General features: G+C 39.1%; 1 protein-coding gene across 1 annotated transcript in view; it reads right to left on the reverse strand.

Annotated features, from left to right (window-relative positions):
• Positions 1-1,255: 1,255 nt before the first annotated feature.
• Positions 1,256-12,786, reverse strand: part of ZC3H12C (zinc finger CCCH-type containing 12C) — an 85,019-nt gene continuing 73,488 nt past the window's right edge. The window contains exons 3-6 of the mRNA XM_036746662.1: positions 6,996-7,135; positions 4,921-5,155; positions 3,536-3,642; positions 1,256-2,866 (exon numbers count right to left, since the gene is read on the reverse strand). Of these exons, the coding sequence (XP_036602557.1) occupies positions 1,470-2,866; positions 3,536-3,642; positions 4,921-5,155; positions 6,996-7,135 (1,879 nt within the window). The 3' untranslated portion in view covers positions 1,256-1,469. The remainder of the gene's footprint in view (positions 2,867-3,535; positions 3,643-4,920; positions 5,156-6,995; positions 7,136-12,786) is intronic.

Here is a 12,786-nt window from a genome sequence, read left to right on the forward strand (position 1 = left end):
TCAGGGTTTTACTCCGTCCTGCAGCAAGCAGAATAATCAACACTAAATCACAAACTACGGTGCTGTCCCAAAGCTGACTGACCTGAACAATCCCATCACACTACGCAGGACTCTACAACGCTAGGCGATAGCCCGAGCTGTGCCGATCAACTGTCTACTGCCAAGGGCAAAGTCTACTTTCTAATCCATGAAAATGGAGCTAGCAGAACCCATGACTTTGAAACCAGAAATATCCCTTACTAATACTAGAACAGACTTTAGTCTGTTTCTAAAACTACTCTATTGTGGCAAGAATCAGGCCCTAATAATATAACAGGCCAAAAAACTACCTTCAAGAAAATATACAGTATCTTACAAAAAAAAACTTAAGTTACCATTTACATTTCCTCCACCACCATTCCTATAGTGCAGTATCAATAAATGTTGCATATCCTCAACGCATAAAACCATCTCAGGCCAGCCTTGATAAATAGCAAGAAAACTGAACAGTATATTAAATATAAAAGTTGCATTGAGAAAGATTCATTTAAAAATAGGTAAATATTGTGAAACCTGTGTGCCAATACAAAGAGATAGACACACATAAAACAAGAGCTTAATGGAAATCTGGGATTTCAATTCCATTTCTATTGTTCAGAAGCACAAAAGAGCTGGATAATGACACAGATCTAAATTGAAACTTTTCAGGCTTTTGCCTTATCCATAAGGAATGGAAACTAATTTGTTTTCCATTGATTGCATCTGCTGTCCTTTAAATCAATCAATTAAATCAACTATTTAACTAATAGCAAACAAAATTAAAACAAAACCAAAACAATAAAAAGTGCCATATATTGTAAATCACTCTAATATACTGTTACCCATTTCAAGAAAAACTGGTAACTTACATTTTGTTTAAAAAGATAAAGTCAGTGCTGTATTATATCTTTGTTTTCTATAAATAATGATTCTAGCACAAAAAAGTCCACTTCCCCCAAATAAAAATAATTTTAAAAAGCTGTAAAAGACTCAAATTAAGCTTGGCTTGACAAAAGTATGCTAATCTAGTCAAATGCTCTCAACTTTCTGAAAGTATTGTAATTTCTTGCAAATGATAGGCAAAGACCCAGTTAATAAAACACAAAACAAGGATTAAAAAGTGCTGCATATAAACCCCTGATGCACCAAAAATTATTATCAAAGATCACAGATACATCTATCAAACCAACCTGGAAAAATTTCCAGTTGTGAATATAGTTTTAAAAAAAGGAAACATTAAAAAAAAAGTCAAGTTTGAAGGTAAAAGAATCCCGTGATACTTCCAACGCATGGGGCTATACATACAGATACCATGATACAGGATTTCACATAAAGGGATTACTAGAGAACCTCCTTGCTGAGAAGGAGATCACAAATGCTACTGTAGCAAACCTCCCTCAGCATCTGAGCTGAACAAACAATGACTGAACACCACGAAGATGCGTCATTGCTCAATAACCCAGCTGTGATTTCTCCACTAAAATAGCTGCAGCAAGTTGCTGAGCATCAGTCATGTGTGGGTTTCTTTTCATGACAACTCTCACAAGGTCAGATGGGAAAATGTTGCACAGGTTGATGTACACCTTTTCTCGGCTGTCCTGGTATCTCGGAGCATCTTGTGGCAGGCCACAGAAAGGTACCCGCCATGTCTGGTCCTGCTGCTCAGGTAAGCTTTGGAAAGTAAATGGCTCATAGCACGGCTGGGTGGCGTTATCAGGCAACGAGTATGTCTGCCGGTAGCCATATGCATCAATGCCATAATTCTGCCTCTCCCAGCTTCCCAGCCCCTCTTGGCGGGAATAAGGCTTTCTTTGTCTAGAAGGAGAATTTTCATAGAGCCGAGAATCTGAAATGCTGTCTATCCTTGTGGACACTAAAGATCTCCCCAGGTGTAGTGTCTTAGAGTGTGCTGAATTCTGAGGAGAGGGATAATCGCCAGGGCAACTGGACCGAGCCCCCACAGCTGGATGCTGCAAATGCACAGCCATGTATGGAATTGGAGGCTTAGGATGATGCTTTGGTTCTTCATGACTGTAACTTTGCACTCTACTTAAGGGATCATGGAAACTTTGTAGAAAGGGCTGGGAATTAAGGCGGCTGTGTGGGTGCATGTGTTGACACTTTAAGTTCTCGTCCAGTTGTGGGTCAGGAGAACTAACATATGATCTGTCATTGTACCCCACATAGGAATCACTGCTCCCACAACTCATGCTCCCTTCACTACTGCAGTCAGAGGCTACAGAACTGATTCTGTAATCGGTGTCTAAAGAGAAACGCCTTTCAGGACTCCTGGGGCCAGAGACACTAAGATTTGAGTATGCATTCAACATGGAATAATATCCAATGTCAACAGGTGAATCACATTTTGGATACTGTTCATAAGGCATTGGCGTTCCATGATTTTTGGTTGCCATCATCATTGGAGGATACTGACCCTGGGGTCTTTGATCCTGAGGTGGGAAATGAACTCCAGACGGAAGGCCATTGCTTAAAGGTGTAGTACTTTGGGGTTTTGCAGCAGAGGAAGATGGTATACTAACTAAAGAAGGAACAGACCTGGTTTCCAATTTGTTTTTGGTGGGAAGCTTTTCCTCTAAGTCTTGGTAGACTTGAGTTCTTATGCTAGGATCTGATTGCCTCTTTGGAGTAGCACGCTTGACATCAGAAGTGCTATCAGTTTTAGTGCTACAAGGAACACTGTTGCTTTTCACTAATCCTCCTTCATTTGCAGTTTTAGCTGCTGTATTTCTAGACATGGCACGAAGTTCATCAGCTACTGATCTCTGTGGCTGACTTCCCCTTTCAGGATGGTAGTATTTGCACTTGTGTCCATAGGTGCATTTCTTTCCTAGGAAAAGCAAAACAAAATGAACTAGGAAGCATAAAAAGGGCCTTTAAAATCCAAATGAACATTCAACTTTAATAAGAGAGACATAAAGAAAGGAAATTTGATACATATTAGCAAACATCCTCTTTCCTCTGGAGAGAAATCACCACTGAACTCACACATCATTCTTCTCGGTCAGGAAGGCTGGTTTGAGTAGATGGTTCAAACACTTCTACAGCGCTCAGCTATGATACTACAATCCTATCTCACAACACATTGTTTCTTTTCCCCTAAGGTTTTACATCAGGCAGAAACTACCACTCTGTAATGTGATAATCATGTTCACTTGAGTTGTACTTTGGCATAAATGCAAGTTTTTAGGAGGGGAAAAAAAAAGCTACTGGGTGAAAACTAATCCCATGTGGAACACATCTTTGACTTTTGGAACCACATGTTAATTCAGGCAAATTTCTTCATGACTAACCATGTTAATAAATAGGTAGTTGGCAAGTAAAAACCTTTTCTTCTTCCAGAGATCAACTCAATGGGAGGCTGAGCCAAGACACCAAAGTATTTTAAATTCTCATCGCAACAAAAAAGACTATGTACTATTCTAAGTTATACTTAATAAAAAATAATGATCAACAATTACATAGTCAATGAAATGCAAGTGTACATAATGCAAGTTACCATAGGGACATGGCTGTTTCTTATGTTCTGGAACAATAGGCTTTTTCCTTAGAAAGTTGTCCAAGCTTGGGCCATGCCGGCCAAGAGGATCATCAGGGGGCATGAACCTAGAACATACAGGATAAAGAATTTCAAATTAACAAAGAAGTGGATATACTAATTCCAATGCACCTGTTTTGTATAATAACTCAGTCACTGTATGGTATTTTAATTATAGATTTAATCTAAGGAATTTTGCTTAAAATTTTACAAAGCAAATATTTAGTAATTGAAGCCCAGTTTTCATTTGCAAACCAAACTTAGGTCCTCAAGATGTACATAAGTTTGGTTTGCTCCAAATAGTATTTGAGATATAAGATCTTCCAATTACTCACTGCTTCCTTCCTCTTAGTTCCTCTGATGTTTTGTAAACATACAACTGAAGAATATCTTGGCTCAGAATAATGTGTTTTGGCACAATGCTTAATTTCATAAGAATGTTCCTATATGAATGAATATAGTGAACTTACACTCCCATCTGTCTTTAGAAGAATGTGCATGTTTTTTAAAAAGATCTTTATAAATATTAACATTGTGAAATATATAACTGGCAAGTATAAACTCCCTTTTCCAGACAAAGAAAATGATGTAGAGACCAACTCAATGAGTTACTGATCCACAAAGAGACCTTAGGATTACTAAATTACAGTCAAGAGACTAGTACTAAAGAGTGGAAGGAAATTTATTTGAGTAAATTCCTGGAAATACTAAGCAGACTGTGGATAAAATCAAAAAAGTTTGAACACATTAAAATATTTTGTCTAAATTGATCAAGAAACAGTTAAAAATTGGGCCCCAAATTAGATTGTTTCTCTTGTCTTGCTCCTGTACCCCCTGCTATCCCAATTCAAGGACATGCTAAGATAGGGAAAAATGTTTTAATGTCTCCCTTGGCAAACCCTCAAAAAAGAGGGGCAGTGTGACTCTTTAACCTGCATAATCAAATGAAAATTAGGACTCAGTTCTAATTCTAGCTTTGTCACTGTTCGACCTAAGGACAAGGCAAATCATTTTACAATGCTTCAATTTCTTCAACCCTAAAATGGGAAAATCTGTTAAAAATAGACCTCACCACGGGGTGGGCAGGAGTGTTTATCTAATTTAATAAGTACAAAACTTAGTAAGTACAATGTTAATTGAAATGTTTTTTAAGAGGGCTTTGACATCCTTAAAGTTGGCCCTGATCTTGAGGCAATGAGGGACAAATTAGACACTGAATTTAACTGTTTTTTGTTTTCATTAGCTTAATTTTAAAACTTCAAAACAATTCAGATCTCTAATAAATTAGCAACGTTTCAGCACGGCTTTTTGTTTTTGTTCATAAAGTTCAAAATCCCATTACTTACTTGTCATTAACAAAGGAATACATCAGCAATCGCTCATCTATAAACTTCTTCCATTCTGGCTTTTCATTAGCCAGATCCCTGTAGTTATCATTGGACACAATGATACCATCACTCTCAAAAGCCAATTTTACAATGAATCTGTCATCATAACATACTACTCTTCTTCCCTGAACACGTCGGGATGGAGTGAACACCAGAATTTTCTCCTTCTCCAACTTGCGCAAAATTTCTTGATCTGGAAACAAAAGGCAAGCAAAATTTCAGTAACAGGGGGGCGACATACATACACACACACAAACATATATGCATATCATATATTACATATATGCACTTACATATGCATGCGTGTATAAACACACATATATGTATGTAAAAGATATTCGCCAGTGTACACATCAGCAGTAGGATCTTTTTAAACAATCCTTTCTGATTGACAAATCAGATTTATCAAGCCACACTTTAAAAAAATCTTTTCTGCAAGATTATATAATTTAAACTATGTAAAATGAAACAAATAAAAACACAACTTTGAATTTTAATTACTACTCTCCTAGGAACAAATAGGTGATCATTTGGAAGAGTGATCTGACAAAACTGTAAGTTGAGAGAGAAAAACATTATCATTATTTTGGAAGAACCACTGCCATCTTCTTTGAGAACCTAGAGTCAGGATTATTTTTCTTGCATGAATTTGCCTATTTTTTTAACTAATGGGGAATCAATGAAGGAAGAGAAGTGACAGGAAAGAAATGTCTCAAAAGACAATGGAAGATGGGCTTCCTCATATCTATCTTAGCAGTATGATAATCAAGGCTCAAGGAGAGAGGCAGAAGTAGAGCTGCAGGTATGCAGGTACATAGGCCTGCTTACCCTTAAAGAGTGGGCCTGGCAACGCAATTTTCCTTCACAATCTTCATCTTTGTTTGTGACTCAGTGAATGTAGGACAAGAGGAAATTATAACAAGTGAAACTGAGTGGGCAGGGGAGAAAAAATGAAAAGCCAGACCAAGAAGTGCTTACAGTGACACTTTTCTTCAGCATTACTTCTCTGCTACCGATAGCCAATTGTTCCCAAGATTATTAAATCTCTGGACTGCCCCGGATCAAACAGAAAATCTTCTTTTTGGCATTTAAGAGCCCTTCACAAATGTGGTCCCTTCCTACCTCTGCAGTATTCTTATACTGTATTCCCCTTCAATCACTCTATGATCACACTACACTGGCCGTCCCCCATGCCTGGAACGTTCTCTCTCCTCTTTTCTACCTCCTAGCTTCCCAGGTCAATTCTTTCTGCTACCAGTGCCTTCTGAGATCACGTTCTTCTTATATGGTCTAAATCTAATTACTTATATTACCACATCGTAGTGATTTGTGTCCTCTTTCCCCCATTAAAATGTGAGCTCCTTGAGGGCAGGAACTGTATTTTTCTTTTTTTGTATCTCAGCACTTACAATAGTGCTTAGTACTGAATAAATGCTCATTTACTGAACTGACTGTGCTCCATAGTGGTGTATAGGGTGTTATCGGTGTGTGTTCTGCTTATACAATGTATAGCAGCTGTGGCTCTCGAATAGACTCAACAAACCAGTCAGTGGCAAAAGAACCAGGTTTCCTAACTCTAAGGCTAGTTCTCAGGTGCTGTTACCTACTTCCCACATGTTAAAGGTTGAAGAGGAATCTTACAGAATTAGTCAAAAGGTTCTACAATGAAGTGATATTTACTTCTCTAGTTAACAGAGGAAAGAAGTCCTGAACCAAGGTCTTCCTGACTCCCAAGACTGACCCTCTAGAGCTTTCACTTAAATTCCAGTAGAGTAGGATGGACCTTTTCTTGTCATGTACTGGGTAAATTACTATCTGGCTGCTATGTTTTATTTGATGAAAAAAAATCAGTCTGCACTTGGCGGGTGTGTGATTGTGTTTGCTTGACCAATGGCAAGTTACTTAACCTCTCAGTGGCCCAAGCAACACTGTTCATGGCAGATCGGCATCAATGAAGGGAGTTTCCAAACCATGAGTTCATTACCCAGATGAAATCACAGGGCCAGACCAATCTATCCTACTCCAGAGCTTACCTGTGATGAGAGCATCAGGTCTTGACTGCTCTTTTCTCCAGGCAGGAACAAACACTGTAATATCTTTGTGGCCTCTTTCCAAAAACCAATCAACAGCCAATTTTATTCCACGGCAGGAAAATACTTCTTTGTTCCCATGGCTGAAAGATATTATTTCAGAATACTTGAAACATTAAAGTCAACAAAATTTAAAGTTCTTACTAAATTTAAGTCACTTTGCCAGGCTGTGAGGGCTAAGTAAAATAGCCTGTGCCCTCAAGGATCACACAGTCTAACAGAAGAGAATAATAAATGCACAAATAAAAAGTACATTAAAGGCACAAGTAAACTACAACACAAGTCCACCGCAGGGAGGGAATACTTCTAGGTGAAGGACACAGGGAAGGCTTACTTAGAAGAGGTAGCATTTGACAGGTCTTCAAGGAAGAACAAGATTTTCAGTAGAATGTAAGCTCTTCGAGGACAGAAAAGTGTTTTTCTTTTTTCCCCTTCGTTTCTCTAGAACCTAATACGATAGTGCTTGATAAATGCTTGCTGAACCGAATTTCAATTGGTGGCAATGGGGATGGGAATTGGCATTAAAGGACACAAGAGTATAAATGAAGAGGGAGGAAAGTGTGTTAGAATGGTGAATAACCAGATTTAGCTGGAATATAGGGCTCAGGAAGGAAAGTCACTTCTTGCCTGGCTCTACCCCCAACTCTCTACTCTTCTGTCCAACTCCTGGTTTAACTCTGCTCCAGCAGGCTTCACATCCTGGAGATGCCTCTGCCCCTTTGTCTTCCTCCTTGGATTGTTGAATTTTTGCCAGGTCTGCCATTTGAAGAAGTGCCCAGACCAGTCATGTTCACTTCTCTCCCAGCTCTGCTCCAGAATCCCCAAACTTTGCTCCTGTAGAGGGTACCCCACCCCTCCACCTCCTCTATAGCCCTGCTCTCTTTTCCATGTTGTTCTCTGGCATTGGAGGGCAGGGACTGGCTTTCTTTTTTCTTGTATTGTATTCCCAATGCTTAGCACACTGTTCTTGGCATAATAAATGCTTCATCCAGCTACAATAAGGCTTTAAACAAAATAAAGTATTTTTATATAGTCCATCTCTCTGCCTCCAGAAGTCCTTTCCTTATTTGAAGGCTCTATTCTGGTGCCATATCCTCCATGACCTCTACTCCTTTCCCCCCACCCAGCTAGAGCAAAATCCTTCCTTCTTCTTGCTTTTTGTTTGACCCCTCATATGTACTTAAAAGTTGGCAAACAGGACAAGCTGGGAAAGACCAAAAAAGGGGGAACTTTTTACAAGAAGGGAAAGAGATAATTTAATTATAGCTTTCAACCTCAGAAAGGGCATTCTCCAGAGAAAGACAAACTTTTCTCCATTGTCATTCAAGACACAACCACAGAAAATGGGGTTAAATTGCAACATAAAGAATTTAGGTTTGCTCTAAGTAAGATAATCTTCCCTTGGTAAAAAAAAAAATGCCAAATAATGGAATGGAATACCAAGAAAAGCCGTGGAATATTTCATTTGTGGGAATTTTCATTTTCATCTTAAGGTACCCTGGAGTCCATGATAAGGCACCCTATGAGTCCATGATTAATGTCAACAAGTGTGGAAATGCACCACACAGAATTACTAAGAGACAGGTTCTTTCTCTTGTGGAGTTAAATTACTTAAAAGAAACATACTTTCAGCTGTCCCTTAATGAACACACTTGGTTTCTGTTCGGTGATGTAATTTTAGATGAAGATCACTAACAACAAAAGAATATCCTGTATTGTACTGACACTCCAGGTAGCAAAAAAGAAAATGCTTTGATCAAAGAATGATCAGCACAAATTACAGACTTTCAGAGCTGGAAGGGCCCCCAAAAAGATCACATAGTCCAACCTGTACCTGAATGAGAATCCCCTCTATAATATACCTACTTAATGGTTATTCAGGGAAAAGCTACCACTCGAAGCTGCCCGTATTCCTTTTGGAAACAGTGCTAATTATTAGGAAGTTTCTCCTTGCATCAAGTCTAAATTACTTCTTTCCAGCTTCTAATCGTTGTTCTTAGTCCTCCCTGTCCAGGGCCAACTAGCAGATGTGATACACATATGCATTTCGAAAAGCATTTCTTTAGCACTATAAGCTACGAATTACTAAGATTAAGAAAAAGCCTTTTCCTCTGATCAAAAGTTGGAAAGATAAAAGGGTGTAATACTTTTCAAATCAAAGACTCTTGTTTGGTGTGTAATGATTCAGTCACTATCTTAAGAGTTTAATGTACCATTAGAGACCATTCTGGTAATGTTCTAACTGTAATGCACTCTATGGGAGAACACCTGAACTTTCTAGTGAAAAGCCAACCAAATCTATAAGAGGCTAGCCAGCTAACAGGCTACATGGGGTCACTGAGCACTGAGTGACTATAGGTATAAACACAGAGCTGAAAGGTCCCCTGAACCATTCTAAAGATCCAGGGCAAGGTCAGCTGTTATTGCCAAGGTTTCACAGTCACTCTGGGAGGAGCGTGTGCTGAGGGCAGTGAATGGAGAGCTCACAGTGCCTCCATCTAACGTCCAAGGGTACAGTTAGTATTTACAGAATCCTCTGGAAAACAGAGTAGAACCAGGCTGCTGCTGCTGGAAGAGAGCTGGGAGCTACTGCAGCGGAAGGGGCTCTATCCAGAGGGAGGGCCTGGGTCTGCCGCTGACTACTTGTGGCTTTGGATAAATTATGCCATATCCCCGCACCTCAGTTCTTCCATCTGTAAAACAGGGGGAGGGATTTCGATCACAGGACTTCTAAAGTCCATTACCGCTCCACAATATATGACCATTTTACAGAGAAGGACACTAAAGAACAGGTGAAATAATCTGTCTGAGGTCACAAGGTCATTCAGTGGCAAAGTGGAAGCTAATGCAAGGTCTCCTGACTCCCTGGAGTTCAGGGCTCTTTACACCGCGTCTGCTAATCTGTTACTGTTCTTTTGCCAGAATGTCGAAGCAAGAATGATCAAGCGTTTTAACGAGAAGAGACCACTCACAGGTGAGCCAGATATCCCCCTACACAACACACGAACTCTCTGAATGTTGGTAAGGGAGAGCACCTACTGTCCAGTACTCAGTAGCTGTGTGCAATGATGACTTCTGGGAATCTGTTTCCTCATCTGCAAAGTGGGCACATAAAATCTGCAGCACTCTTCATAAACATGAAAGCCTATGCTTTTTAATGTGCTATGTAAAATAAAGCACTGTACTTAATGAGCAGTTAAGTGCCTTTCCACCCCATAAAAAGTAGGGAGTCAAGGAGACACTAATTTAATACTCATCATTTATATTCATATACACAAACTCCTTGAATAATAAATGTAGATTTACTTTAATTCCCAGCGATTTTGATGGGGTCTGATGCATATATTTAAACATCAGGATATATTTACACGTGGAGGCACATCTTCCCTGCCTTTAGTAGTGTGCCTCTCATCCTAAGATTACTAACATATAATACGATCTTCTGGAGAGAAAAATTAACTTGCCAAAAACTCCCAACATGCAGATCAAGAGTAGGACACCGAAATCCAGTTTGGTGTGTAGGGGTTTGGGAAGGAGGCAGTCAATTATTTAACTGGGATTTCTGTGGGGAGAAGGGGAGAAAACAGAGGCTTGGTTGTGCGGTTTCATTCCTGTGGGGAACTCCCCATGCTGAAATTTTGACAGACAGGTAGCACAGTAGATACAGCACTGCACCCGGAGTCAAGAAGACCCGAGTTCAAATCTAGCCTCAGACACTTAACTGGCTGTGTGACCTGGGCAAGTCACTTAACCTCTGTTTGCCTCAGTTTCCTCAAGTGTAAAATAGTGAGTGATAAATGAGATATTTGTCTAAAAAAAGGCTTATCACAGTTGCTTGTGCATTACCGTCTACCAATGTGCAACAATCCGGTAATGTGAACACTGTAACTTACAGACAAGGTTGCCTGGGGCATTAGGTAACTTGACATGCTCACACAGAGGAAGCCTTGAATGTAAGTTTTTCTGATTCATACCACAGAAGGGATCTGAAAAAATTTATGTGGGCGGTGACTCTGGGAGTCCCACTCTCCATGTTTGTTGGCCAGGGAATAAATGAATGAATGGGTTTTACTGCTGTATACAAGACTGTTACTCTCTCCCTCTACTCTGCTGTCAACAGGACACAGTAACAAAAGTCATCATTTGGTGATCATGAAGTTATTAGGCACCGTAAACTGCAAATAACTGAAATGGGAGGGGAGGGGTGGTAGTGATTGTCAGACCCGGCTTAAGTCGGAAAGGATCTGAAATAATTTATGTAAGCAGTGACTAATGACCTAAGGCTCTTGACCAAAATCTAGGCTAACTGATGCCACGAATGGTACGTTAAGATTGAACCCCAGGTCAAATTCTATTTGGAGTCAGAGGAAGTGGGGTGACCAGGGTCATTATCACACAGACGGTTAGCCTATCTGTCTGGGCCACATTTTAATCATCTATAAAATGAAGGGCTGATGATTTTGAATACTCTTTTTTCCTTATTTGGCTCATTAGGGGCTGGGGGAAGGGAGGAGAGAATGAGAGGTAGAAGAAGAGAAAGAAAGGAGAAGAGATTGGCCTCATATAATGACTTCAAGTCAGCAAAGGTGAGAATCCAAATCCCACCTCTGCTCCTCTTTAGGAGTTTTATCAGATTTGGTCTCTTTGCCTGTGAAATAGGGATGATAAAACCTGCAGTATTTACCTCTAAGTATTAATGTCCAATGAACTTTATAAAGCAAGCACTTAATAATAACAGCTGACATTCACACACAGCTCCTTAAGGTTTATAACAAATTATTATCGTTATAGACTGTTTTGATCTACGGATGACTATGAATTTGGAGCTAGCTTAGCTTTAGGCCTCAAAATGACAGTGTCAGGAATGGTAAACACGTACTCCTATCAAGCCTAATGAATACATTTCTACGGTCTTTCAACAATCTTAAATCATCCTAAAAATTCACTCTGACTCAAGTGAAGTGGACAAAATTAACTCAAACCACTACAGCTGCAGTTACCAGCCTATCTTATTTTGTAGTTAGAAATGTTAGATGTATATGAGATCTTGATTTCTGTTTTATTAGTAGCTACTGACAGCCAAATTTTGAAAACAGTTCTGATAATTACATGAGTAATTATGCTATATATTAGGATGCTATCTATATGCTCTAACATGCATCAGGAGAATGAAAGTTAATTTTATAATAAAAACTGTTTAGTTTGTTAATTTACTATGAGATTAAGAGCCCTATGAAGGGCACAAGACAGGGCTCATATTTTGGTACCATTTTCAAAAGAGATAGTTGGATCATTTGCATCTCATGTTGAAATGGCCATATTTTTCAATACAACTACTTCCAAGAAAAAAAAAAACACCATGCAATATTACAGGCGAGCCTTTCTTTCAGTTATACACTGTCCTTGTCCTATAATGGGAAGTACTATTTCAAAATTATCACCTATTCACTTCCCTGTGGTAGTTAAAGATTACTGATTGAAAAACAATTTGAGAAACCCAGGCAAAAAATTCAGTAAAAGCATCCTTAATCAGACTATTATAGAGAATGAAGGAATCTGTTAATGAGAGGATTATCAAGGTCTCTAATATTCCTCTTTGATTTTTTTTTACAATTTGATTTTGCCACAGATACTGGAATATCTGCTCCAAATTTAATATGTTGCTTGTGGTATTCTAAGAGAGTTTAGCTGAAACCCAATCACAAATATCATATACAATGACTTTTGAAACCAA

The sequence above is a fragment of the Trichosurus vulpecula genome, chromosome 2, assembly GCF_011100635.1.
Source record: "Trichosurus vulpecula isolate mTriVul1 chromosome 2, mTriVul1.pri, whole genome shotgun sequence".
Lineage (NCBI taxonomy): Eukaryota > Metazoa > Chordata > Mammalia > Diprotodontia > Phalangeridae > Trichosurus > Trichosurus vulpecula.